This window comes from Oryza glaberrima, chromosome 1 (assembly GCF_000147395.1).
Source record: "Oryza glaberrima chromosome 1, OglaRS2, whole genome shotgun sequence".
Taxonomy (NCBI): Eukaryota; Viridiplantae; Streptophyta; class Magnoliopsida; order Poales; family Poaceae; genus Oryza; species Oryza glaberrima.
The window spans coordinates 1640863-1668827 of record NC_068326.1 but is presented as its reverse complement, the minus strand read 5'-3'; the positions used below and the strand labels follow the sequence as shown (position 1 = coordinate 1668827).

The following is a 27965-nucleotide window of genomic DNA, read 5'->3' as shown; positions in this document are numbered from 1 at the left end:
TAGGCAGCAGCTAGCACAAAATGCCAGTTTCACCTGATGATTTCGTTTGGACCAAATCCAGGTTCGTTTCAGTGACACAAACGATACCATTGGAATGGCCAGCCCTCGTTTCGTTGGGCTGACATTATTGGGCCTAAACGGAAACTGGGCTCACGTAACTGGGCCTCGCCCACGATCCATAGACCCTACGGCGTCAGCTTGAATCGTAGCCGCAAACGCGCCTCCATCCAACGGTTGCTTTGGACCAAGTGGGGTTCGGGGAATTCTTTTCCGAACCCGAGTCGCCTTAACAGGCTAACATGCAAGACAAATGCCCATTTTCATGGGCTTTCGTGGGAGCTCTGAGCTCTCCCCACCAACTCCAGCCTCAAATATATGAGCTACAAAACAAAAAAAATGGTCGAAGATTGCGGGGAAAGGTGGAACATTTGCCAGGCAGCCGGTAAACTTGAAGGGAACTCCAAATCGAGAGTCCTCAAGAAAATCGGACAGAAAAAAATCAACAATTAAAATAATGTAATTGAATCGTAGATCAGATAATTAGTTTAGGAGAAAAAATATTTTAGGGATAATTAGTTTAGGAGAAAAAAATATATTAGAGATTCATACATGTATTTGTGGATAGAGTAGAGAGGGAGTAGTACATGTAGTCACACCGATCGGTAGTGTTATCCGGTAATTGGGAAACAGTGGCTCGTAGGGGTTCGGCAAAGAATTCTCCGAACCCCAATCAGACAAATACAACCGCTGGATGGAGACGATTGTGCGGCTAAGATTTAAATTGACGTGGCTCTACGGGCCGCGGCCATGGACCCTGGCCCGTACCGCCGTATGCTACGTGAAGAACCTTGAAGCCTAGCCACAGGCTTCCATCTAACGGTTTTCTTTACCTAGTGGGAGTTGGAGAATTATTTTTTGAACCCATCAGCGTTTAGCAATCAGAACAAACAAGTTGCAAAATAAGATTACAACTATCATCAGCCTAGAACTTAGTGAGATATTCAGTACGGGCTTTATTTGCTAAAACATGACTGACAGAATTCTGAGAACGATGAATTTTCTTCAGTATGATCTCCCTACTTCCTCTCAACAGAGTATTGATGTCTCTGACAAGATGAGCCAACGCTGACGCCAGGGGCGGAGCCAGTGTACAACCATTGGTGTCACATGACACCAATGGCTTGTGTCTTGTCTTCATTATTCCTTTTACTTTGCAATGAGTGACACCAAATTAACTTGCTTTGTGACACCATCCTATGTGAGCATGGACAGCCAGACAGTAGCTAGCAGGTTAATTAACTATTGATAGCCCAAAACTCACAATATTTGACTCGTGGTCAAAGTTGTTTGATAGCCTAAAACTCACAGTTAGTGGTCAGAGTTGTTTTCTGAGACAATATCCTTATCTAAAACGGCAAGTATTATTAACCTAGAAGGAATATTATTATTCACTTGCACATGTATATCTAGCAATTTTAATTTAGTCTTTTATAATTTAATTTCACCAATTAGATAGTTGGCATGAATACAAGTCGAATTATTTTTGAAAAGAAATTTCTATTTTACTTTATCAATTAGCACTAATTTTATTTTACTTAAATTGTTATCATTGATAGTGACACCATCGATCTAATATCCTGGCTCTGCCCCTGGTTGACACCTCCTTTGCATCCTCCATCGATCTAAAATCCTGGCTCCGCCTCTGGCGCCTCCTCCTTTGCATCCTGATCATAGAGACAGCCACCAAGCAATCCGCCACAACAATAATGGGGAGTAAGGTCCATTGGAGCGCCATATTAATACCCTCCTTACAAGCAAGCAGTTCCGCTTCAAGGGCACTAGAACAACGATCAATAAAACCGCAAGCAGAGAAGATAACCGCACCACTGGAGTTTAGCTAGTTATCGCCGGCAACGTGTACGCTCTAATTATTCGACCTGTGCAGCTGTGCACACGCATTGCGTGGCTGCCGCGATCGACATGAGCACACATGCATGATCAATATACAAACAAGCTGATTTTATTTTTATTTATTGCTTCGTGCAAACGCGCTCACAACAGAGTACAAAAGAATACACAGTTCATAGGACTAGTAAAAACCATCAAACCCGAGTGAAACACCGCAAACAGTTCAGAGTGAACATGCATGACACGCCTTGACCTTGACAAACTCCCGTTTTCACCATTTTAGCCAGAGATCTCAATGGCCTTCACGTCGGGCTTCTTGACCTCGGCCTTGGGCACGGTGACGGTGAGCACGCCGTTCTCCATGCCGGCCTTCACCTGGTCCACCTTGGCGTTCTCCGGCAGCCGGAACCGCCGCATGAACTGCCCGCTGCTGCGCTCCACGCGGTGCCACTTGTCGTTCTTGTCCTCCTTCTCCTTGCTTCGCTGCCCGCTGATCACCAGCACGTTGCCTTCCTCCACCTCCACCTTCACCTCCTCCTTCTTGACGCCGGGGAGGTCGGCCTTGAAGACGTGCGACTCCGGCGTCTCCTTCCAGTCGATGCGGGCGTTGGCGAAGGCGGCGGTGTCGTTGTCGGAGGTGGCCGGGACGACGGAGCGGAACACGCTGTCGAAGGGGTCCCAGAGGTCGAGGGAGAAGGGGTCGAACACGTTGCTGCGCCTCACCAGCGACATGGCTAAGCTGCTTGGATCTCTGGAGGATGGGAAGAAGAAGAGTTCGGTGTGATTTGGATGGTTTGCTTGATTCGACTGTGAATTGGCGATGTGATCACTACTAGCTCTGCCTTGAATGCGGAGATGCGATGCAAGGTGGGCGTATTTATAGGTTCTTCAGAACTTGGTCTTGAAGCATCTCGAGTGATCTCCACTCTCTGATGTACTCTTTTCTTTCCAGATCAGCTTATTTCCCTTGTCTCTGTCCAGCAGGACCCACTCTTTTCTAGACTAGTCTCCCGCTTACTGGAGCGTGGAGCTCCTTGTTTTATGATTTTCATTAATTAGTATGTGCTCTTTTTTCCTTTTTAAGAAAATTATTTATTTATCCTCTAAAGTTAACCGAGCTAGACATTTACCCTTGTAAAATTCACTCTCCTGTAAGGCTGTAATGCCTCTCATTCGAACTGTTTTTATCATTTATTTGTTGTTTTAGTAGGTTTTCGTCGATTTAACGTTAGTTAGGGGTGGACAAAATAAATTAAAACCAACCGAACTAACAGAAATGAGACCGAAATTTCCGGTCTCTTTCTTGTTAAGTTGTGAGCTAAATTCATTTGCACACGTATAAAGTCTAGCTTCCAACGGAGCGAAGCGGAGGCCCGTCGCCGGAGGCTTCAGCCGGAACGAAGCAGAAATGATGACAAAGCTAGTTTCTTGTTGCTTTTGCTCAAACTTAGTTGGTATAGTGATTTAGCCCAAGAGGTTATTTGGCACCGAAAGTGTTTTTCTTTATTGTGTTTAGGTTGAAGGATTTATTTATGCTAAAAAAGGAATTCGTCTCAAGGATTCATTTGCACATGTATAAAGGCTAGCTTCGGACGGATTGTTATCACTTTAGTATTTCACCTTCATATATACTTCTTCTTGTAAGCCGCCGTTCGGCGTTTTAACCTCAACCCGTTATAGTGAAGATATTTGCTGCCTGGCACCCGTGGCTTTTTCTCTCTTGCTTTGAGAGGATTTTCCACGTTAAATCTTATATCTTATGTGATTGATCTATTGCTATTTATCGTTTATTTGCCTATCGTTTTCTAACCCTTCTTACTAACTGAATTTAATACGGTGAATTTAACCATGAGTCTCTTAACCGAATTAACATTAGCTAAAACTCAGATAAATATTTTTTCGTCCCAAAAAAAAAATATAGTACGGGATGGTATATATGTATGAGACGAAGGAAGTATCATGCTTGAAAAAATAAAATTAAAACCACTATATTGGTTACTTGGTGTTATATATAATTTGTTGTTGTGATTGTTCACTTTTGAAATATGTCCTAAAACAAGATTTATTGTTGATTGCATTTCTTTTAGTATCCTCAAATTTTGATCATTGACCCGAGACCGAACCGAATGTATGCCCAGTTGCCCACCCCTAACGTTATTATGGGGTGAAAAGATGGTTTTGCCTTTAAGAGCAGGTATAATAGCAAGCTATAAGCCAGCTACAAACATATTTTAAAGAGATAAAAGAAGATAGAGAAAAGCAGCGGGCTACAGATCTGTAGCCAGCTGCAGCACGGACTCCAATACGTAATGTATGTATGATAGGTAGGACCAGTTATTAATAGTATAGTAAGCAATTATTGTATAAATTGACTATTATATTGGCTATAGATGATTTTAAGTTAGTAGTGGACTATACTATTAAACTTGCTCTAATTATTTTATGCCAGAGCCATAATTTTATCCTTTCTTTTGAGGAATAAATTTTATACTACAGGAGTAACTTATTCCGCGATTCACGGTTGAATATCTGTTATTAAACTAACAATCTCATCATTTTACTTATACTTATATTTATCAACCAAAATTTAAAATTTCAACTTTAAATTTGAAGTTGATTTTGGGGGTTTTGATCAAAATTCATTTTTCAGTTTTTGCTTTAAGATCACTAAAAACACGTATATACAAGTTTTATTTATAAATTATTCTTTTTTGGCAAATATGCTGTTTGCAAATGTGTTATAGGCTTGTAGTAACGGGGTGTGATACAAAATCCTTTAAACGTCCGTATTTATCATGCTGAATGAATAGGTTGGCAAGTGTTTTAAAAAAAAATAGGTTGGCAAGCAGTGGGTCGCTGATTAATCATTCGTCGTTGTGCAGAAGCATCTCGTCTTGCAGCTACCTGATTAAGTATATGTGATTAACACTGGACAAATCTGGAACAAAAATTAAATCCGGCTGGTCTTTCTAAATACTCCAGTTTAATACAGTACACATCAAATCTAAGTAGGCAATCATTGATTTCATCCAGACCAGCACTTGGGAGTGTGGAGACTAGTCTGGACTGGGAAGCAAAGCCTTTTCTAGAAGGGAGCAGATCAAATCAGGAGCACCGAAACAAAAGTAGATGACTCGAGACGCCTCAAGAACGTCCATTGCGCAGTTCCCGGACAAATCCTATAAATATGTGCACCGCTCTTGAGCTGAAACCCACCGAGGAACACACAACAAACAAGACTTGCATACGTCCCAAACTCCCAAATCGCCCTCTTTGCAATCACTTCTTCCGTTCCATTTCAGTAGCCCACAACTTCGCATCAGAAAGCGAAAGCTAGAGCAACCATGTCGCTGGTGAGGCGCAGCAACGTGTTCGACCCATTCTCCCTCGACCTCTGGGACCCCTTCGACAGCGTGTTCCGCTCCGTCGTCCCGGCCACCTCCGACAACGACACCGCCGCCTTCGCCAACGCCCGCATCGACTGGAAGGAGACGCCGGAGTCGCACGTCTTCAAGGCCGACCTCCCCGGCGTCAAGAAGGAGGAGGTGAAGGTGGAGGTGGAGGAAGGCAACGTGCTGGTGATCAGCGGGCAGCGCAGCAAGGAGAAGGAGGACAAGAACGACAAGTGGCACCGCGTGGAGCGCAGCAGCGGGCAGTTCATGCGGCGGTTCAGGCTGCCGGAGAACGCCAAGGTGGACCAGGTGAAGGCCGGACTGGAGAACGGCGTGCTCACTGTCACCGTGCCCAAGGCCGAGGTCAAGAAGCCTGAGGTGAAGGCCATTGAGATCTCCGGTTAAGCTCCTGAAGATGTGATCGGTGAGGGAAGAAGTCATGTTTGGTGTCAGTAATTCAGTATTTCAGTGTGTGTTTGTTTGGTCGTGCAAGTATGGTCTGCTGCTGGTGTGTCGTACGCGTTGGGAGTCCGAGTGGCTGAGTCGGCCGGTTTCATGTATTCCTTTGTGAGTACTTGTGTAATCGCCTTCTTAGTTCTTGCTCGTTGAGGAATAAATAAAGAGCTTTTCAGGTTGCAAACATCATGCAAACGTTTTTGAATTCCGATGTTATATATACTGTGTTATACTAGCTTTTGACAACAGTTATACTCCTAGGTGTGCGGTGGTCTGATTTGAAACTTCAGCCGAAGAAATGGAATGTGATAAGAGTCGATAAGTTTCAGGTCACTATATTTTATATTTTTAAGTAAATTTAATAAAACTCACGATTTATATAAGGTTTAAGTTACAAAAAACAACATCATATTATACCTAGAATGCAACTTCAACCATAAAACTTTTAAGAGATCAGTTTTGACACCTTATCGTTTAGTACATTTTGAAACGTTTAGTAGATCCCAATCCGATGCAGCACCATCAACCTTTAGCACCATCACGAGCATCTTCCCGGCAGGGCTAACAAATTTCCCCATGAAATATCTTGGACTACCACTGGTGGTAGGAAGGCTAAAGAAAGTCCATCTCCAACCGCTGCTAGACAAATGTCGATCGTGCCTGGCCCCCTGGCAAGGGAAAATGATGTCAGCGGCCGCAAGGATCTGTTTAACCAAAACAGTTCTCACAGCGCAGCCCATTTACCACTTAACCTCCCTGAAGCTTCCGGATGGAACCTTAGAGGACATTGATAAAATAAGAAGGAAATTTCTCTGGGCAAGAGGGGAAAACATTTCTGGGGGGAAATGCAAGGTCAACTGGAAAAGAGTCTGCAGGCCCAAAGACCTGGGAGGACTAGGAGTAATGGATCTTCAGCGCTTCGCCTCCGCCTTGCGGCTTAGGTGGCTATGGTACGAATGGACGGCCCCGGAGAAGTCTTGGGTGGGAACGGCAGTTCCGTGCAGTCAGGAAGATAGGGAGCTTTTTTCGGCCGCAACAACATAACAATTGTCACACCCTAAAAATCGCCTAAATTAATAATCCATATTTTAAATCATTTCTAGAAATTATTTTAAAAAGCCTTCAAGTTAAACTCTAATAATCTAGGAGAAATTGTAACATAAAACTGAGTTAGATAAAATCTCGTTAAATACTTTGCTTGTTTATCTATTTTCTAGATTTTTCTGGGAATTATTTGAGCAAGGAAAGTATTTTTAAATAATGAAACATCATTTCACGAATTATTTTAATTGGAAAAGTTTTTAAAATCCTCTCCTAAGCCGTTGGGCTGATTTCAGCCAACATCTCTCCCCCTCGTGTGCGTGCTGTGCAGCCCAAGCCGAGCTGCTCTTCCCCTTCTCAGCCCATCCGAAAGTCTAATTTGCCTCCCTCGGCACTGTTCATCTTCTACCTCTAGCAGCCGAACTGAGACCGAATTGGCTCGGTTTTTCCCCTCCAAATCCAACCTTTTCTCTTGTGTTTTCCTAAAATTTGTTGAGGGGAAATATTTCCCTTATCTCCCTCTTTCATTTCCCCCAAGAATCGGAACTTAATTCCTTGTATTTTATCCGAATCAAACTCGTTTTGATTTTATCTCTCCAAACTAACCCGAAGATTTTCCGGTTTCGATTCCTCTCGTTTGGAGTTCGATCTCTCTCACCCATGCCTATATAAAGCATCCCCTAGTCATCCTTTTCCGTTTGCCCCAAGTCCCGAGCCCCGCCGTCGCTTGTAGCGCAGCCGCCGCGACGCCCTAGCCGCCGCCGCCGCCGCCACCTCTCGTCGCCGGCCGTCGTCGGTCGTTGTTTGACGCATAGGTGAGCACCATTGGGTTCCCGTCGTCGCCCTCTACGTGTAGGTGTCCTCCAAAACCCCGGCCGACCACCCTAGCTCCGGCGAGGTCGCCATCCGAGCCGGCCGCCATTGATGACGTCATGCTGACGTCATCATCTCCTCTTTTTTCAGTTTTTTTTAATAGATTAAATAGATTAAAACTTCGGAAAATCATAACTAATTAACCGTAGCTCCGATTCAAGTGGTTCAAGTTGCTAAATTCATCTAAAATCGAGATCTACATGTTAAAAATATCCACATATACTGTTTATGCTTGTTTTTTACTGTTTTGTTGATTTTTGTTTATTTGCTTTAGTTTCCGACGTTCCGGAGGAGAGCGTTTCAGTTGAGGAAGGTTCAGAGGTTTTTGTGGAAGCCCAAGGCAAGTCACACAGATCCCAAACAACCCTTTGAGCATGTTGAACCCGTTTAAAGCTATTATTTTATTTCAACATATGCATTATTTTCGAATGTCATCGGGTGGTGAACCTTTTCCCGAATAATTAATGGCCGAAGATGACTTTATTTTCCTATGGGCTATAATTTGATTAGCATGAACCTTATATATTGGATTGGTTCAGCTAAATGCTATATGTATAATTGCTTAGCCATGCTTAGAAACATTAGCTAATTAAAGGGGACTAAATATAAATTATATCACATTGTTATTAATTATTTAATGGTAGCTCACGATGGTTAATTGTGTGATGGTAATTAATTGATAATTAAAACTTGATAAAGGTGGGTTGTGAGCATGTGGTTTTGATGGTTGTGCTCATGACAATTAAGGACCGGTTCGCAACCTACTGTTGTGAAACATTTACCGTGCCAACCACAAGCCAGCGTGGGCAACGGCTTTACCTTTTGTATAGCATGGTTCATTATGGGGTGCCAGACTGAGAAGCGGCGAGAAGTCCGTGGGGGTCGCTGGGGAGTCCATGCCTCTGGTTGTAGAGGGGGTGATTATGATCCAGGTATGGTGCACTGTGGTGAGTTGTGTTGTGCGAGGGGTATTGTCACAGTTCCTTTCCGAGGTACCGTGGTGGTATTGAGGCGCATGGTAACATGTTGTGGAACTGTGTCTTGTGGGTAAAGTGGTACATCTCTGGCCAGAGTAAAACTATTCGAATAACCGTGCCCGCGGTTATGGGCGGGTCTAACAATGTTTTTCGTGATTAGTCTCACACTATTCATTGGTGATAATAATGTGATAATTAATTTGACTCCTGGTTTGGAATGGCATATTCCTGGTATGGAGGTTTGATTTGTACAACCGGGGTTGGTTGTTCAGATGAGGTTGGGTCTATGCAACACGGGTGTGTTGTGTAGTGTTTATTTAATACTGATTAATTATTCAACTGTTTTACTATTCTCTTAAATATTTATTAAATGCTGTTTATACAAATGAGCTATATTATGCCATCCTTTGTTATCCTGTGCACTTGCATATTTGCTGTGTGGCTTGTTGAGTATGTCATATGCTCATTCTTGCAATATTCATTCATCAGAGGAGGAGTACTTCAGTGAAGGTGATGATCTGGAGGACTAGGCTTGGTCCGGGTTAAGTTGCCTGTGGAGTGGAGTCGCCATAGCTGTTCCGTAGTTTGTTTTATTTTCCGCTGCGTAGAATTTTATTTTTTTTGAGAGGAACTATCCACCTCTGTAATAATTTGCTATTTTGCGAATATTAATTAGTTGTTTAAGAGTACTCTATTATCAATTTGTTATTGTGTGCCTCGGCTGATTCCTGGACAAGGATTTAACACACATGTAAGCGTTTGGAATTTTGGATAGAAATTCCAGGCGTGACAACAATCAGCAACGGTAGAACTGCTCGCTTTTGGGACTCCAAGTGGCTAGAGAACCAAACTCCTTAGAAAATCGCCCCAGACATCTATGTGGCCTCAAAACGAAAGAACAGATCTGTCCATGATGCCCTGCAGGAAAGCAACTGGGTCAGAGACATCGACATCCTCCGCATCACTGAGGCGGATCACGTTCAGCAATCCGTCCGCCTATGGACTATGATTAGAAGAATGAACCCCCTGACTGAAGACCAAGATAGCATCCACTGGGATTTGACAGCCAATGGTCAATACTCAGCAAAGTCTGCCTACAGGCTCCAATTCCTGGGGGCCACGAGGTCTGCCTTCAATCAAACTATCTGGAAAGCGTGGGCCCCTCCAAAATGCAAATTCTTCTCCTGACTCGCTACCCAAAATAGGCTCTGAACAGCTGACAGACTTGAGAAAAGAGGATGGTAAAACCAGAAGATTTGCCCGTTGTGCTGCATAATTGACGAGTCAGCAGTCCACCTGCTGGCACACTGTAGAGTTACAAAGCGGGTCTGGACAGAAATACAAAGGTGGACTCAAACCGACCTCCAAATGATCAAATGGAGCGATTGCGACTCGGTAGAACAATGGTGGAACCTTGTGGTAGATTCTCTCAACAACCCCCGCATTCCCCTGCGTACTCTGGTGATCTTGGTCTCCTGGGAAATATGGTGTGAGCGAAATGCAAGAATTTTTCGAAACACTGCATCGCCACCGGCATCCATCCTCGCCAAGATAAAAGAGGAAGGTCGGGCATGGGTTAAAGCAGGAGCCTCTAAGCTTCAAGAGTTCGGAATCTTGGGAGATATCACTTAACCATCACCTTTTGCGGGCTTAGTTCTTTTTTAGACTAGCCCTGTACATAATTCTATCGCCCTGTATTTTCTCCATCTCTATCAATATACGAGGCAAAGCTTTTGCCCTCCTTTTAAAAAAAACGTTTAGTAGATACGCGGTAAATGTTTACCCGTTTACATTTACTTATAATTCATCAAACGATATATTAGCGATTAAATAATTTATGGTTAAACTATGTTCTTCATGACTTAAATATCGATGTTAGAACAGAACTACAATGATAAAACCTCAAATTCAAATTTTAGTATCGTTATATACATATATGTTCTTCATGACTTAAATATCGATGTTAGAAAAAAGAACTACAGCGATATAACCTCAAATTCAAATTTTAGTATCGGTATAAACATTGTTGGATAAAAAAAATATGGCCTTTATCACTTCTGACCAATGCATGAATATTTAGCAACCAATTTTTGTAAATTTATAAGAGAAATGTGAAATAAGCGTAGCATGACAGGTTAGGTTAGGTTTCTTGTGATGGAACCCGGGTTCAAATTCTAGATTTGATACGGGTGCTCACATTTATGGCTAATTATTCTTTCAGTGGTAGACGACATACCCGTAGGTGTCTACGGTGACTTTATGTAGGGTCAGTCTTTTGAAGGTGCTCCTAGAGTAGGGTGTTCGCGTGTATGTTCATACGGGTCAGTGTGTACGTATTGTAGACGTCTGCATTGTATTGTGTTTCAAAAAAAAAAGAAGTTAGGAAAAGGAAGAAAAATGCATCAATTACATTGGCCCTACCAATATAATTCATGGCACCAAACCAAAAACAACCCTAATAAGAAAGGTAGTACATATAAAATTTAGAGTGAATTACACTTTGAACCACCTTTTACTGTTGTAGTTTTATATTGGATCATCACTAGTTCAGTCTTATCACTTTGGACTAGCTAAATTTACGTCCGTTGTACTTTGAACCACCCAAAACCTCTTCTTTAACATGTAAACGACCTCGAGGATGTCAACTCTGACACGCTGGCGAAGTCATCCACCTATGTCTTTGCCGCGGTATAGGATGAACATGGGTAGAAAAAATATCGGGGTGATCCAAAGTGTAATAGACGTGACCCAAAAAGTGTAGTTCACTAAAAAAGAAAAACTTATCAACGAGGCAATGCTTTGGCAGTGATTTTTACCTTTCAGTCATGGGCATGACCTGCATTGTAAAATAACGTGGTTGTGAATTCAAACTCAAATGTGTTTTTCTTTCACAAGTTGCCGTTAAAAATATGTTTCGCAAGAGACTCACTGCTCCCAGTGAAAGCAGTGAATTGAAGCATTCCCGAAACCCACTGGAATGATCTAGTACTCACTCTACGATGTACAGTGAAGTAATACTTCAAAACTGGTGTAATTTGGTATGCCAAAAGGACTCCGTAGTTTCACGACATATTTCCAAACGGTTCAGGATCAGTACTGCCCATCTGCCTGGGGCCCACACTAGCGGGCAATTGGTTCTCGTAGTTTCTCGTTCTCAATCAATCATTCCATACTAGCTATCCCCTCCGTCCAGAATAAATGCAACTATAAGTTTCCGTGTACAAATTTGATCGTTCGTCTTATTTAAAATATTTTTAAAAAAACTAATTATAAGTCACGCATAAAGTACTATTCATGTTTTATAATCTAATAACAATATAAATACTAATTGTAAAAAAAATTCAAATAAGATGGACGATCAAAATTGAATACTGAAATTTATGGCTGCTTTTGTTTTGGGACTGAGGGAGTACACGATAAGATTTGATCGCAATCAAAGTAACCTACATCAAAGAAGCAAGAGATATGTGGGGGAAAAAATGAATACTCTAGAGCAAATTAAGGTGAGCCCCGCTTTGTAGAGGCTGATGGAGTACTGGAGTGACGGAAGCGAAGCAGATCGAGTGTGCTGTAAAGCGAAACGAGCAAGAACCAGAGAAGTCCAGAGATTTCAGGACAGATTGGTTGTGAACCTATAAATATCCTGCCTCATTCCCCAACCTCCATCCATCGAGCCAAGACTGAAGCATTTGATCGAGCTCCAAACAAACACTCGTTCCAAACTTCCTCCAATCCACTTCATACAAAGAAACCTAAGCAGCTAGCGATCCACGACAAACCAACAATGTCGCTCGTGAGGCGCAGCAACGTGTTCGACCCCTTCGCCGACTTCTGGGACCCCTTCGACGGCGTCCTCCGCTCCCTCGTCCCGGCGACCTCCGACCGCGACACCGCCGCTTTCGCCAACGCCCGCGTCGACTGGAAGGAGACGCCGGAGTCGCACGTCTTCAAGGCCGACCTCCCCGGCGTGAAGAAGGAGGAGGTGAAGGTGGAGGTGGAGGAGGGCAACGTGCTGGTGATCAGCGGGCAGCGCAGCAAGGAGAAGGAGGACAAGAACGACAAGTGGCACCGCGTGGAGCGCAGCAGCGGGCAGTTCATGCGGCGGTTCAGGCTGCCGGAGAACGCCAAGGTGGACCAGGTGAAGGCCAGCATGGAGAACGGCGTGCTCACCGTCACCGTGCCCAAGGCTGAGGTCAAGAAGGCCGAGGTGAAGGCAATTGAGATCTCTGGCTGAGAAGGAGAGAAGCTATATACGTCGTGCTGTGCTCGAGTTCGGTCGTGTCAGGTCCATGTGTGGCGAGTCTCGTGTCTGTGTGGCAGTTGTGTCGTGGCCTCCGCCAATGTAATGTATTCTGGTTAGACCGGAGCACAACATTGGTTTGGTCCTTGGAATTGTCCCATGGCGTCTGAATGAATGAGTAAATAAAGTGTCCGACCGATTTGCACAAGTGTCATTCACTTCCGTTCCCTTCGCTGAGACGTGCATGTTTCATTCAGGGCATGTTTACTTTCATAAAAAAAACCTTACCAAATTTTAGCAATACCAAAATTTTAGTTTTGGCAACTTGCCAAAATTTTGGTAGGATTTCTTATATAGTTACTAAAATTTGGCAGCAAACTAAATGTAGCCACTTTTTTTTAGCAACTTTACCAAAATTTGGTAATGTTGAAAATGGCATCAAAGTGAACAGGCCCTCACTTCCGTTTCATTATGGGGTATGCTTGGTTTATCGCCAAAATATACCCAAAGTTTGACAATGCTAAATTTTTTAGAGGTGTGTGTGCTCCGTACGTCATCCTGTTTGTTTTCCAAATCATCGGCCCAGCAAAAAATCTTGGGGGCTCCTAGTGCGCGCTTGCGCCAGAAGATCAAGTCGCGAGCGCGTTGAGGTGACTAGGAGTCGTTTCCCTTTTGCTACGTTCAACCCATGCAAGTGCTCCCCTCCTACTGATACTAATAATGTGATTAGAGTTAATCGCATGATTAACTCTAATAAATACAATACTAGCTAACATGAAGATTTAAATTTTAGATTCGGAGTTGAAACTTTTGAAATTTGAAACTAAAAGTTTTGAATTTTGGACTTGAAAGTTCTAGAATAGGAATTGATTTTTTTTTAAAAAAATTGGAGTTGAAAGTTTTCAATTTTGGATTTGAAAGTTTTGAAAATTCGGATGAAAGTTTTTAATTTTTAGTTGAAAGTTTTTGAAAATTTGAATTGAAAGTTTTCAAATTTAGGTTGAAAGTTTCAAATAGTTGATTTGAAAGTTTTAAAATTTTAGATGAAAGTTTCGAATTTTTAATTGAAAGTTTTCGAAAATTTGAGTTGAAAGTTTCAAAATTTAGGTTGAAATTTTCAAATTTGAGTTGAAAGTTTTTTTTTTAATAGAACGAGTTGAAAGTTTTAAAAAACGGGTTGAAAGTTTTCATATATGAGTGCTCATGTTAATCACGGCACCTAATCAAAAATTAGAACTAATAATGAAGAATTATAGCGTTAATTAAGCTGTAGATTGATTTGTCTCACTTGCCCGACTGCCCCTTCGCGGTAATTCCTATCTATATTAGCACATGCATGCGTCGGCGCTTTCAGGAAGAAAAACAAAAAAGTCAAAAGTGTGGTTGGGCCTTAGGCCTGGCTAATGATGGGCCAAAACGGAAACGCGCGCTAGTTATTTATCTAGCGCGTCTGCACCGATTAGCAATTTCGAAAAATCTTCAGCCCGGTTATGACGTAACCATTCTTAAGCGAAGCGATCCCGACCCAATACTACGCCAGAATAAGGCCCAAAATTCAGCCCATCAAAGTTTCAGCCCAAATGATTCCCCGACGTGCCAGATGACGAGTCCCCCTCCCCGTGCGCCTGCAGCCAGAGCACAGCCGGCAAGGCGTGCAAAAAGTTGGTGCGCCACCACGGAGAGTACGCCGGCATCCAGTCGGTCAACCCACGATCCCCTCTATGGCTCTATCCCCTCTTCCCATCTTGTGTGTTTCAACTCGTTCCCAACTTGTTCGGATTGATTGAGTGACCCCACGATCGGCAAAACGTCTCTGCCGCCACTGGAATCCGTTTCGTGCGATAGATAGATTTCGTGGGAGCAACGCTGGCTACCCCGGCAATCCGTGCTTCTCTCTTCCTAGTTGGTGGTGTAAATGGTCTGCTGTCTGCAACTGTGCGTCGCTACCTCACCCATTAATTCCAGACCTTCGCCTGTCAATTGTCGTGCTACTTGTTGCGAGGCCATTCATCAACCTCAAGTCCTCACGGGACCCGACCCAACTACCTCTAGTGCTTTTCATCAAACAGTCTGTCTGATGCAGCTTCAGATTTTTTTGGGGCTCGTGAATCGTGATGTATCTGTTCCGAATTGCTGACCCCCAGTAGATTAGTGGTAGTAGTAACAGCCTAACATGCACTGTTATACAGCCACGGCCCACGGGCACGTTCCTTTAGTCTTTACAGCCGACGTGGATCAAACTGAGCTTAGAATATTATCGTGGGCACATGAAAATGCCCCAAATACCGGAGTATAGAAAGTTCATTTAAAAAACTTTCTGAAAAAATAATACCGTAAGACGAAAAGAATGGGGACCTGGGACTATGATCGATCACCACGCAGCCTGATTGGTAAGAAGCTTCATTTTGCATTTTCTCTCTTTGCCAAACATAAGTCGGGGGCTGGCTGATTGTGTTGTATAACTATAACTCTTTTCTTTTAATACATTAACGTGTAATCTTTTTTATGGGTTCGTGAAAAAAAAAAGAATGATCGGTAATGTTCATATGGGGAGCACACAGATTTCAGAAGAGGGAACTAAGATGGAACATGTATTGCATCAAGCAAATAGTATGATTTTGCTACTACTAGCTTTCTTGTCTTACATCGAGAAAGCGTTTCATCACACCAGAGGTAATTAAACCAAAAGTACAGCAAGCACCTTACTCGCAAGCACTTTGAACTTATCATCGACGACAACGTATACGTACGGATCGTTGGATTGACTGACTTTGTGTGTGTGTGTGTTCATCGCATCACTACGGGCTGGCTTCGATTGCCTTCGCCTCGGCAGCGGGTGCGACGACGGCGGGGACGGGTGCGGCGGCGGCGATGGCGGGCTGCTTGTCAGTGACCACCTTGGGCACGGTGACGGTGAGCATGCCGCCGTCCATGGACGCCCTGACGAGGTCGACGACGGCGTCGTCGGGGAGGTGGAACCTGCCGAAGAAGGTGGCGCAGCTGCGCTCGATGTGGTGCGACCGCTGGCCCTTCTCCTCCCGCCGGACGCTGCGCTCGCCGGTGATCACCAGCACGTTCCCCTCGTCCACCTCCACCCGCACCTCCTCCTTCTTCACCCCCGCCGGCAGGTCCGCCCGGAACACGTACGCCTCCGCCGTCTCCCGGCTCTCGATGTACGTGTTGGCGAACGCCGACGTGTCGCTCGCCAGCCACGCGTCCGCCGCCACCGTCGTCCCGAAGATGCTGAACGGGTTCCAGGCGTCGAACGCCAGCGTATCAAACAGCTTCACCAGAGACATCTTCTTCACACTCTGATCGATATCACTAATTCACTTCTACTTACTTCTTCCTCACCAAAATCAAAATGAACTCTCCTTATATATAGATTAAGCTTCAGTTTAGAAGCTTTGATGCTTGGATGGCGAGCTGCTGCTGGTGGTGGCAATGGCGAGGCAGTTGGTTTATATAAAGGACGAGAGCCGTGCGTGGCACCGTACATACTGCCTATAGCTGGAAGCGTAGTGGTGTGAACGGGTCAAAACAGTAGCTTTCCAACGAGAGACGACGAAAGCTCGGGCACGGCTTCACCTTCCTCCCACCGATCGACGGCGGCGATCGGCGCCACGTCGTTTCCTTCTTCTTCTCCAGCGTGTGAAACGATCGAAACAGCAAGGCCCCCACAGTCGTGCAGTCACTGTACGGCACCTAAATACTGCCTTTTGGACCCTCGCGAAGACGACGTTTAATTAAGTTTTTTGTTCACATTTCTGCGTCATCTAGCCCTCTCGATGAATCGATCGGTCGTGACGTGGCCGTACACGTCGCGATATATCGATCTCCGCTGTACTGTAGCTCAGCTGCAAGGTAGTACTACCCTACATTTGATAGGTGTGCCCCCCTCGTGTCCCCGGACAGTATGAGATGCAAATCTGCAGGCAAGTGATGGATGTGGTGTTGCGGCGTCGCTCTCCGTCAGTTAAGGGTTTTGATGGGGGTGATGTCGAATTCGTTCACACTTTCTCTCCGGCGTCTTGTGCAAGCTCCGGTCACCACGTGCGCGTCTGAATCCTGCGTCGTCAATCACATCTCCCTTGTTACTATTGCAGAAGATTTCTAGGGCTATTGGTCTCTGAGCTTATCTTGTTTGAGTAGTAGTATTACCGGAGCTTTCATTTCAGAAAAGTATTGTTACCGGACCGGTAGGTGCATCATCAATTTTGTGTTAGGCAGAAAAGCAGTAAATGTCTTGTAATCATCTGCGTCACTTGCTTGCTTTATCGTTTTCAAACTCCCCGTTTCAGTAGCTTGCTCTTGCGGTTACGTACTAAACCGCTGCAAAATATATGTTCAGCTGCAAAGTTTTGACTGATATGTGCAAATTGCGACTTGTTCGGTGAATCGGAGGGACTCAGTACACTCAGATGATGCGAATCAAACAACAATTTTCAGAAGAGAATACTTCGTAGAAGAAAGAAGACGACGCTGGTCCAAGCTGCAAGTAAGGCAAGTAGCATGTGTTTTTCATTCATGAACCTTCCTGGCCCTCTCAGGAAGCAGCTGAGTAATAGGTTGTGTCTAGATCCAAACTTTACTCTTTTTTCATCACATCAACCTTATACACATAACTTTTCGGTCACATCATCTTTAATATCAACCAAATTTTAAACTTTAGCTTGAACTAAATACAGCCGTAGTAGAAGGCCCCTAGAGAGTCCAAGAAAGAAACAGGGAGACAGAGCCAATAATTCAGCCAAAACGGTAGGTTTCAGACAGCCATGTTTTTCCACCGTGCCCGGTCCGAATTGTCCATTCTTTGATCAGATGGCACGTACGTTTAGTACGTCCCTGATTCACCAAAGTTTGTAATGGACACAAAAGTCGGTACAAAGATCACAGATTCCCCGTGCCGGGGAAACGTTTTGGGCCACGAAAAAAACTCCGATGAAAATATGTGCAGAATAGACCATTCCTCACTGACGGGTACCGATCGACAGCACGTCGAGACCTCAATTTCTTCCTTAATTAATGCACTCTAGAGTTTTGCAGGTGAAGACTTTGCTTTCAGTCCTCTGGTTGGGGTTTGCCCTCAGGAATGCTTGGTGGCCATTAGCCAGACAGATCAAATGTGACATCCTGAATTTAAGTTTGATAGTAGGAAACGTACTTCCATATTCGACTTCTTTGCAGTGCTTAGCAAAAACCGGATTAGTTCATACAAGTCACTTAGCAGCCACGCGAAGGAATAATTATCACCACCACATGTCAATCCATTTCATTGCGCTTTATGTTGGTTTCTTAGCACTTAAGAGATGAGATGTAGGTTTATGGAGCCTTATCCAAGAAATTCGTCACATCACTTGCCATCGCTTAATGATGTAGTCATGACATAATTCAGAAGCTTTGCCCGGAGAAAACAACTCTATTGAATACGGTGACTGTAACTTTGGTTGGAAAGAGTTGCGGTAAAACGATTGAAAAAGATTGTTTGGCCAAGATTCAGACTTCAGACAATTGGAAGCATATCAATCTGGCGAGGCTGCTTGGTAGGCTCTTGGGCAAGTGGATGTATTATCGTGACAATAGTGCTGCTCCTTCTGGAAGTAGCGAACAGCGGAACATGACAACAGGATAATTAGCACTCAAGTAGCCAAGAGCCTCTCTTTACCTTTAAATCCACAAAATATCCTCTCCTAGATGTCAACTTCAATGCTAAAATTATCAGATTTTGCACCACAAGTGAGTACCAGATCAGAGAAAAAAAAAGGTTGGTGTAGTGATGTCTAGCACTCTAGCTTCGGCGCCGGCATACTAGTCGTGGAAATCATCAGTAGAAAATTGAACCTCGACGCCTCACGGTCCGGACAAAGCATCAATGTTATTACCTCATTGCACGAAAATGTGAAAGTTTCAGAACGGAAAAAAAGAAGAAAAAGAAAAGACGACGAGTGGTCAGTTGATAGATTTGATTGACAGCCATTTGCGATGACAATTGCGCGCGGCAACAGATGCCATCTGCATGGCTGATAGACGATCTTCGTCGACACTGGGCCGCAACTAACGAACGTGGCATTGGTGCTTTGATCCATCAACATACCGAGGGGAGAACGTCGTCGGCGCGCAGTACGGCAAACAGACGCGTTGGCGTTTCGGTTTGACTTGTGGAGCGGCGGGGCACTAGGGGGCATCAGGCTAGCATGGTGAAAGTAAACCGGTGGATGGTGGCTCCACCCAGTGAGAAGGTGGCACGCAGCAGTCAGTGACGGATGATTCAGAAATTTGGTTCGTTCCATGTGTCTACAGTCAGCATTGTACTCGGATTATAGTTATGAACAAACAGTTTAAGGTGGTGTTTGGATCCAGGGAATTAACTTTAGTCTCTATATTTAGACACTAATTTAGAGTATTAAATATAAACTACTTACAAAACTAATTACATAAATGAAAGCTAATTTGCGAGACAAATTTTTTAAGCCTAATTAATCCATAATTAGAGAATATTTACTGTAGCATCACATAGTCTAATCATGGATTAATTAGGCTGATTCGTCTCGTGAATTAGTCCAAGATTATGGATGGGTTTTTTTAATAGTCTACTTTTAATATTTATAATTAGTGTCCAAACATTCGATGTGATAGGAACTAAACAGGGTCTAACTATGGTCATGTTTAGTTCTAAAGTCTTTTTTCCAAACTTTCAACTTTCCATCACATTAAACCTTTCATACACAAACAACTTAGTCACATCGTTTCAATTTTAACCAAACTTTCAAACTTCAGTGTGAACTAAACACAGTCTATAAGTTTTATTAAAAGTTGTTTAACCATAAATTTTATCGAAAGTCGTTAATATCTTCACACTTACAGTATACTGTAGATCGACAGGGTGGTGTTGAAACTTGAAACACCGGACCGGTTCAGTGCGAGGAAATAAAACGGCCGTACCAGACGTTAAAAGTGGCCATATACGCGGATACGGCCGTACCTGATGTTAAGGTCATAATTTTCGTTTGTGAACTTGCTTTTAGCAATTGGTCGACCACCTTTTTAAGTACTCGTTCGTACGTTTCATTTGACGATGATTCAAAGTACATAGATTTAGTATCTTTTAGAACCGAGGCTTCATTAAACAAGGCTGACTGGCGGGGCTTTTTCGCACCACACAATAAGGGAATAGCACATTAATAATTACTAAGTGCTAACCATAATAAACTTGAAAAAAATATTTGATTTATAAAAAGAAATTTCTACATATAACTTTTTTTTTAAAAAAAACATCATTCAGTACTTCGAAATGCCAAACAAAAAGACTGATTCAAACTCGGCTCAAATCTTATTTACCAATGTTTATGTTCATTACCTTTTTCTCAATTGTCTTAAAAAAAGTGAATAAAATGTTGAATGGCAAAGATCGGGTTAAGTTTTGTGCGATATATCATTCGCTTCTTCCTTACACTCCCGCTCCCGCCGCCACTGCCACAAGCCCTCTTTCCTTCTCCCGATCCCTCACCTGATCTACCATTGCCGGAGCTTCCTTACACCCCTCCCTTCCTCCTCCACCCTACCCTAGCCGCGACATTCCTAGCCCCGTCTTGCCTTTCTCGGCTCCAACAACATACGTCATCGGATATGTTGACATCTTCCTTCTCCTTTTAACTAGTCAACTACTTGACCCCCGCCTACCACTGGCTCTCCTCGCCCATGGTTCAAGTGGTGCTGTCGTCGTTGCCTTTTCATTGCCTGTCGATGGGCCACCGTCACTCCAACCATCCCTCTAATTAAGTTCGGGGAAACCCCGTCTTCCCCTAAGCGCCTCCCAAACCCACCCTAACCTTAAAACCTAATCTAATTAGTTGGTGTTGTCTCTATCTTTGGACTATTACCGGAGGAGAGGTTTTGACCTAGCATGTTACTGACAATTCCGTTACGGAAAAAGTTCAACGAAGGTCTCAACTTGTCATCGAGTTACAAAATCGTCCCCCCAACCGCAAAACCAGATATATGACATCTCTCAACTTATAAAATCGTTCACTTTATGTCCTTCGATGGTTTTGACCCCGATTTTATCTAACGTGGTGGCTGACTCAGCGTAGAACCCACGTGGACCCCACATGTTAGGAGGGCATGCCATCACCCTCTCTCTTTCCTAACATGTGGGGCCTATGTGGGTCCTATGCTGACTTAGCCGTCACGCCGGATAAAATCGGAGTCAAAACCACCAAAAGATCTAAAGTGAACGATTTTGTAAGTTGAGGGATGTCATATATCTAGTTTTACGATTGGGGGACGATTTTGTAATTCGATGACAAGTTGAGATAGATCTTCAATGTACTTTTTCCGAAGACCACCCAAGGCTTCATGCAAGCCACTCTGGGGCCTTCCCACAAGGAGACCACCTCGTATGAGATCGGCCTTCTCTCGCCATGGCCCGTGGGCCGAAGCGAAATTGAGGAAGAAAAACAAAATACCATTCGATTTTGCTAAACGTCTGTCGACAGATTTCTTGTGAGATATCACTAGAATTTTTGACGGTTCGATATGCTTTGAGATCTGTGTGTTTTCATGGGCCAGCTGACCCTTCGCACATGGGCCCACAGATGATGGGTGAGGAAAATTAACATGCATGCATTACGGGCCAACGCTGTGATGCTAAAATTGAAATATTTAAATTATGAATTTGCTATATATTAATTTGTCGCGTGATTTTTTCCTTCGTATTTGATGTTTTTTCGACCGTATGATCTACGCCACGATTTGTGCTGATTAGGGCGCAAGGGGGAGTTGAGGCCGCGTGGGCCCATGTTTCCGTGCGAATTTTTTGATTAGTGCGCCGTGTCCGGAACCGTTTTCTCACTTATTCCGCTTCCTCCTCCCTATTCGATTTAGCTAAACACGTGGTTTTTCATTTCGCTGATTAGTGCAAAAAAAAATACAATCCTATATAACTAAAATTACATTTGTAATTTCAGTTGATACGATATGTAAGTGCACTGTAATTTTGATAAAAAAAATGATGTGTAAGTAAATGTGATTTGTTATTTCCTTTAAAATATAAAATTACAGTCCTATATAACTAAAATTACATTTGTAAATTCAGTTAATATAACATGTAAGTGTAATTACACTATAGTTAGTGTAATTACACTTTAACTTTTAGTAGATGAGTTGGTGATATTTTTTTTACGATGTAAAGATCTAATAAATAAAATATATGTAATATATATAATTAATATATGTTGATACATGCATAGACTCTTCTAATCAAGTGATTAAATGAGCCTAATCCAACTATCTAAAATCTATGTGATATCTATGTGATTTAGACCTAAAAATCTGTCGCGTGATGGATAGCTAGTCCCAATACCATTACGCTCCCCTGACCCATACACGCATGTCCTCCATTTCTTTAACTAGTGAAATGAATCGATCAACTAGCTTGTACGACTAGCAATACAGATTTATTCCCATATCCGCGGTAGACAGGTACATGATCGCATATCTGACGAAGAACTGATCATCAACGACAAATTAAGACAGTTCAATACTGTAACACACGTAGTGCGTACTACTAGTACACACATGCATACACACGAGCGACACGTACGTACGGGCTACATACGACAGTTATATTATTTTCCCTTGCTTGAAACACAGTTTATTATTGGCATATCCTTGTGATCATGCCAAATGCACGCAGCAAACAGCCGAACACGGACGGTGATATGATCAGCCCGAGATGGGGATAGCCTTCAGCTGCGGCTTCTTGGTCTCCTCCTTGGGCACGGTGACCGTGAGCACCCCATTGTCCATGGACGCGCTCACCTGGTCCACCCGCGCGCCGCGCGGCAGGCGGAACCGCCTCTGGAACTTGCCGCTGCTGCGCTCCACGTGGTGCCACCGCTCGTCGTTCTTCCCGTCGACGTCCTCCTCCCTGGCGCGCTCGCCGCTGATGACGAGCACGCCGCCGTCCTCCACCTCCACCTTGGCCTGATCCTTCCGGACGCCGGGGAGGTCGGCCGTGAAGACGTGCGCCGTCGGCGTCTCCTTCCAGTCGACGCGGACGTTGGTGAGCACGGGGCACCGCTCCGCGAGGGAGCGCACGGCGCCGAACGGGTCGGCGTCCGCCCAGAAGTCCACCGACATCGGGTCCAACACGTTGCCGCTCCGCACTAGCGACATTGTGCTGTTGGTTACTGCTTGGTTAGTTTGTTGCTCTCGGTTTCGCGGTTTAATTCCAACGTTTGTTTTGTTTTGCTCGCTGGATCAAGATGGCTTTGCACGCAGGTTTGTGTGATTTTTGGCGACCGATGATCCGGTGTTCGAGGGGGGTGGATTTATACGAGAATCAGTTGAGAAGTGAGGATGGGTTGGATGCGTCGTGAAGGGTCGAGGAGTGGGTGAGTGATGAGGTTTCCTGCTTGTTCTGGAGGTCACCGGCATGGCAAGCAGCGGGTGCTGGGTGTGGCGCGAGATCTCTAGAGCTGATCGACGGCGCGTCCGTTGGTGGCGTGGACTGGACCAGGCTTCAAAATTAAATGGGCCTGTTAGGATTGCACAATGGGCTGACAATCTATACGAGATGGATAATGGATTCAATTCACGGAGCTGGATTGGACTTTTGCTGGGCTGGAACTATTTGTGAAGGAGTACCTTAGAATTTCCTGGCTGTTTGGTTGCCACCCTGAGACAAATATGCCTGGCCAGAGACAAGCCGGAGAAAAAATATATCTTGTTTGGTTGGTGCCTGAGGCAATCCATACCTTCCCTGGCCTGAGCTCTCCGCCAGCTCAATCAGCCTCAGTCAGGCGACCAAAATTGGTGGCCTGAGTTGCATGCAGTGCCAGGCCTCTTGATTAGCTGAAATACTTCTGTACTAATTCTCTCACGCTGCAGCTGGTTGCTTCTTTTGCATGCACTATCTTTTGATTGGAAAATGAGTCGAACTGCTCTCCACTTGATTTGCTAAAGATATGATAAGAGATTATGTAAAAAAAAATTCTCCCTATATTCATATTATAAGTTGCTTTGACTTTTTTCCTAATCAAACATATTTAAGGTTAACCAATTTTGTAAAAAAAAAATAGTAATATTTTCAACACAAAATAAACATATTATTAAAACATATTCAACGTTAGCTAGGTTCAATAAAACTAATTTTGTGTTATAAATGTTGCTAAATTTTTCTACAAATTTGGTAAACTTAAAAAGGTTTAACTAAAAAAATCAAAACAACTTATAATATAAAGCGGAGGTAATACTATTAAACTCCAAGCTTAAAAAGATAAAGATAATAGATAATATTAGTTTTAAGTGTTCTCAGGCACAGGTCACCAACCAAACAGGTTTCTTTCAGGCATGTCTCTCAGGCATGAACCACTCCCACCTCATGCAACACTCAGGCACGGATTTTTCTCAGGCATGGTGCTCAGGTCACCAACCAAACAGGCTCTTCTTCTTCGTATAAAAAGAGAAGGAATAAGTCCATTTTACCTCACTCATCTTTTGCCCTTCGTCGAATAACATCCCTCAACCACACAAAAGGTATAACGACTCCCTCATCTCCGAAAACCGGTGCAAATCGACTCCTCGGGTGGTTTTGTAAGCGGTTTATGTTGATGTGGCAGGTTGACTTGGTCTAAATATGCTGATGTGGCGGCCATATCACCAAAATAGAAGTGGGTCCCACATGGAAGTGACAAATGCTAAAATAAAAAAATGGTGGGGCCTACTTGTCAGCCCCTTTTCTTATCTTCTTCCTCCTTTCAATCTCTTTCTCGCAACCGCACATGCAAGAGGCTGATTCGGCCGGCCGGTGGCGACGAACGTCGGTCGGGGGCGGGCCTCGGAGGGCTTGAAGACACGACTCATCTACTCCTACTCCCGGAGAGGTCCTCCCTCGCTCCCAACCGGCCGCAACCACCCGTCGAGGTCCTCCCCTCGCGACCGGCTGGCCAAGACCACCCGGCGAGCTCCTCCCCCGCGCCCGGCGGGCCGCGACCTCCCGACGAGCTCCTCCCACGCGCTCGGCCCGCCGCGACCACCCGGCGAGCTTCTCCCCCACGCCCGGCCAGCTGCGACCTCCCGGCGAGCTCCTCACCTGCGCCCCCCCGGCCGCGACCACCCGGCGAGCTCCTCCCCGGCGCTCAGCCGGCCATGGCCTCCCGGCGAGCTCCTCCCCCACTCCCGACCAGCCGCGGCCACCCGGCGAGCTCCTCCCCCGCGTCCGGCCGGCCGCGACCACCCGGCGACCTCCTCCCCCGCTCCCGGCCGGCCGTGGCCACTCGGCGACCTCGTCCCGCACTCCCGACCAGCCGCGGTCACCCGCCGAGCTCCTCCCCCGCGTCCGGCCGGCCGCGACCACCCGGCGACCTCCTCCCCTGCTCCCGGCTGGCCACGGCCTCCCGGCGACCTCCTCCCCCGCATCCGGCCGGCCGCGGCCTCCCGGCGACCTCCTCCCCCGGGCTCCGCCGGCCGTGACCTCCCGGCGACCTCCTCCCCCGGGCTCCGCCGGCCGTGACCTCCCGGCGACCTCCTCCCCCGCGTCCACCCGGCGGCGACCTCCTCCCCTGCGCCCGGCCGGCCGTGGCCTCCCGGCGACCTCCTCCCCCACACCCGCCGCCGCTGCTCGAGCCGATTGAAGGCATGAGATTGTGAGAGAGGAGGAGATGAAAGAGTGAGGGGAAGGGTGATAGGTGAGCCCCACATGGGTCCCACCTAATTTTTTACTTTGAATGCCATTTAGATGCCACGTAAGCTAAAACTGGACTCAATACTGTCTTGGGAGTCGATTTGCACTGGTTTTCGGAGATGAGGGAGTCGTTATACCCGGTTTTATGGTTGAGGGATGTTATTCGACGAAGGACAAGAGATGAGGGAGGTAAAATGGACTTATTCAAAAAGAGAATGAGTTTACTTTTCATTTTGAGTTGAAATGGCAAAGTTAGCTATATACTACTATGATCTCTCATTTTTCTTCCCTCCGTGGACACGTGTAGTCTATCCACCAAGTACACAGCTCTTCTGGACTGATAGGCCATGAAAGCTACAGCAAACTGTTGCCCGACTATACTACTCCGTAGTATACATACTTCAGCACGGTCACACGGAAGACGTGGCCGGTGATTCGTACTCTCCATACATGTGCACCCCCTTCGAAGAAACTGCCTGCAATAGGTCGAAAAATTTGCATCAATTCTCCCGAGATTCGCACCACTTCCATCAGCCGACAACGTGTCATGTTCACGACGGCGACTCGTGGCAGACGCGCTTGCCACGCCGGCCTATGCAGCAGGGAAAGGCCACAAAAAGACTCTCTCCTGTACGACTATGCATTTCTTTATCCAAAGAGATGAAAAGTCTGTGCGCGTCAATGGCGCGTGCGCCGTGCACCTACCCCTATTAATAGCTCCCCTCTGCATTGTTGCGAGCTCTAGCTCACCACAGCCACACTTCTGATCACTGCTCACTCAGCTAATTAAGCTCAAGCTTTTGCTTACGGCAAGTCTTGCAACCATGTCGAACACCACCGAGAAGAAGATGCCGCAGCAGCAGCAGGTTGAGAGGCCGACGGCGTTGGCGCCGGCGGACGCGGAGATCGAGAGGGTCTTCACCCGCTTCGACGCGGACGGGGACGGCAGGATCTCCCCCTCGGAGCTGGCCGCGGTGACGCGCGCCATCGCGCCGCCGCCCAGCGAGTCCGCCGGCGGCCGCGAGGTGGCCGCCATGATGAACGAGCTCGACACCGACCGCGACGGCTTCGTCGACCTCGGCGAGTTCGCGGCGTTCCACGGCCGCGGGCGCGGGGACGCCGAGCACGAGGCCGAGCTGCGCGCCGCGTTCGACGTGTACGACGTCGACGGCGACGGCCGCATCACGGCGGCCGAGCTCGGCAAGGTCCTCGGCCGGATCGGCGAGGGCTGCAGCGCCGAGGAGTGCGAGAGGATGATCGCCTCCGTCGACGTCGACGGCGATGGCTGCGTCGGGTTCGAGGAGTTCAAGGAGATGATGTGCCGTGATGCCGCTGCAACCGGCGGCGCTGACAAGGCCAAGACGGAGTAAAACAGTGTCAGGTCATCTAGATGTGCTCGCTTCTGTTTGTCATTATTTTGACCTAGAAATGATGTAATAAAAGGGTAGTAATATCGATCTGAATCCATGAGACCATGACTGATGCTTCCATGTGTAATTAGCAGCGCCGTGTATAATATTATATGTGATTATGTGTACACCGATCTGCTGATGTATGCTACTTTGATCTGGACCAGCTAAGATTTGGCCGAATTTTTAATGACAGAATTGCTGGTCATCTTCTCTTTCACAAAGCTCATCTCGTCATACTTCAGTTTTTGTGTTTGAGTATTTCCTTTGTGTCGTTTGTGGATTCTGGGCCTATTTGGTTCTCTACCCTAACTATTTATTGGTAGTGCCAAAATTTAGGTAAATTTTGGTGGTATGGTAAAGTTAATTAGCCTACTTTTGGTTTGATACCAACATGGAGCCAAATTTAGTAGTATGGTGAAGAAGATTTTAGAATATGGCTAAATTGTGTATGGGTTTGGCTTCAAACCAAACTAACATATTTACTATTTAAATTACTAAAATTTTGGTAGGCACCGTTTTGGCTTCAATCCAAAACGGCCCTCTATTTTTATGATCTTGACGGCCATTGTGAAGCCACAAAAGATTCAAAAGTAAGCAAAGCACCAATGCTAGTAACATTGTACTAGAGGATCGAGGTGGCAACTGGCAAGCAAGAGCAACAAGTGCCACTACTTCTAGAAGAGCAACAAATAGGCAACCATGGACACTTGCATGCAGATTGAGTTTTGGTTAATTCTTCTTCACGGCACTGACGAGTGACGACGCCTGTCAATTTCCCCCACCATCCACACGGGGTTCATAGCGGTAACAGTGACAACTACGAACTCATCTGCAAATTAAGCAGAGTTTATTTGCGGAATTCAGAGAAGAGCTTTTGTGTGCACATGTTACACCTCGGGTTGAAATGGAAGCACGCAGTTGACACTGGCAGATTATACATTCAGATTTGAGATATGGTAGTTAGTTCAACAAACACGGGAG

General features: G+C 45.3%; 6 protein-coding genes across 6 annotated transcripts; 3 read left to right on the top strand and 3 right to left on the bottom strand.

Moving 5' to 3' along the window:
- Window positions 1-2019: 2019 nt before the first annotated feature.
- On the bottom strand, window positions 2020-2742 carry LOC127765912 (16.9 kDa class I heat shock protein 2-like). The gene has a single exon (XM_052290886.1). It carries the CDS (start codon window positions 2638-2640, stop codon window positions 2188-2190), a length of 453 nt encoding a protein of 150 aa, XP_052146846.1. The 5' UTR covers window positions 2641-2742; the 3' UTR covers window positions 2020-2187.
- A 2382-nt stretch (window positions 2743-5124) lies between these two features.
- Window positions 5125-5960, top strand: LOC127764686 (16.9 kDa class I heat shock protein 1). The gene has a single exon (XM_052289603.1). The coding sequence runs from the start codon at window positions 5253-5255 to the stop codon at window positions 5703-5705; it is 453 nt and encodes a 150-aa protein (XP_052145563.1). The 5' UTR covers window positions 5125-5252; the 3' UTR covers window positions 5706-5960.
- A 6237-nt stretch (window positions 5961-12197) lies between these two features.
- Window positions 12198-13008, top strand: LOC127764258 (16.9 kDa class I heat shock protein 3). The gene has a single exon (XM_052289115.1). It carries the CDS (start codon window positions 12432-12434, stop codon window positions 12879-12881), a length of 450 nt encoding a protein of 149 aa, XP_052145075.1. The 5' UTR covers window positions 12198-12431; the 3' UTR covers window positions 12882-13008.
- Window positions 13009-15449: 2441 nt separating this feature from the next.
- LOC127763069 (17.9 kDa heat shock protein 2) lies at window positions 15450-16337 on the bottom strand. Its single transcript, XM_052287656.1, has one exon. It carries the CDS (start codon window positions 16184-16186, stop codon window positions 15686-15688), a length of 501 nt encoding a protein of 166 aa, XP_052143616.1. The 5' UTR covers window positions 16187-16337; the 3' UTR covers window positions 15450-15685.
- Window positions 16338-22331: 5994 nt separating this feature from the next.
- On the bottom strand, window positions 22332-23357 carry LOC127786379 (16.6 kDa heat shock protein). The gene has a single exon (XM_052313779.1). It carries the CDS (start codon window positions 23061-23063, stop codon window positions 22611-22613), a length of 453 nt encoding a protein of 150 aa, XP_052169739.1. The 5' UTR covers window positions 23064-23357; the 3' UTR covers window positions 22332-22610.
- A 2866-nt stretch (window positions 23358-26223) lies between these two features.
- LOC127760568 (probable calcium-binding protein CML16) lies at window positions 26224-27109 on the top strand. Its single transcript, XM_052284849.1, has one exon. It carries the CDS (start codon window positions 26397-26399, stop codon window positions 26940-26942), a length of 546 nt encoding a protein of 181 aa, XP_052140809.1. The 5' UTR covers window positions 26224-26396; the 3' UTR covers window positions 26943-27109.
- The last annotated feature ends 856 nt before the right edge of the window (window positions 27110-27965 follow it).

Bases quoted from the DNA above. Each gene is read 5' to 3' on its own strand.
- LOC127763069 (XM_052287656.1), bottom strand. From the start codon at position 16,186: ATGTCTCTGGTGAAGCTGTTTGATACGCTGGCGTTCGACGCCTGGAAC.
- LOC127765912 (XM_052290886.1), bottom strand. From the start codon at position 2,640: ATGTCGCTGGTGAGGCGCAGCAACGTGTTCGACCCCTTCTCCCTCGAC.
- LOC127764686 (XM_052289603.1), top strand. From the start codon at position 5,253: ATGTCGCTGGTGAGGCGCAGCAACGTGTTCGACCCATTCTCCCTCGAC.
- LOC127764258 (XM_052289115.1), top strand. From the start codon at position 12,432: ATGTCGCTCGTGAGGCGCAGCAACGTGTTCGACCCCTTCGCCGACTTC.
- LOC127786379 (XM_052313779.1), bottom strand. From the start codon at position 23,063: ATGTCGCTAGTGCGGAGCGGCAACGTGTTGGACCCGATGTCGGTGGAC.
- LOC127760568 (XM_052284849.1), top strand. From the start codon at position 26,397: ATGTCGAACACCACCGAGAAGAAGATGCCGCAGCAGCAGCAGGTTGAG.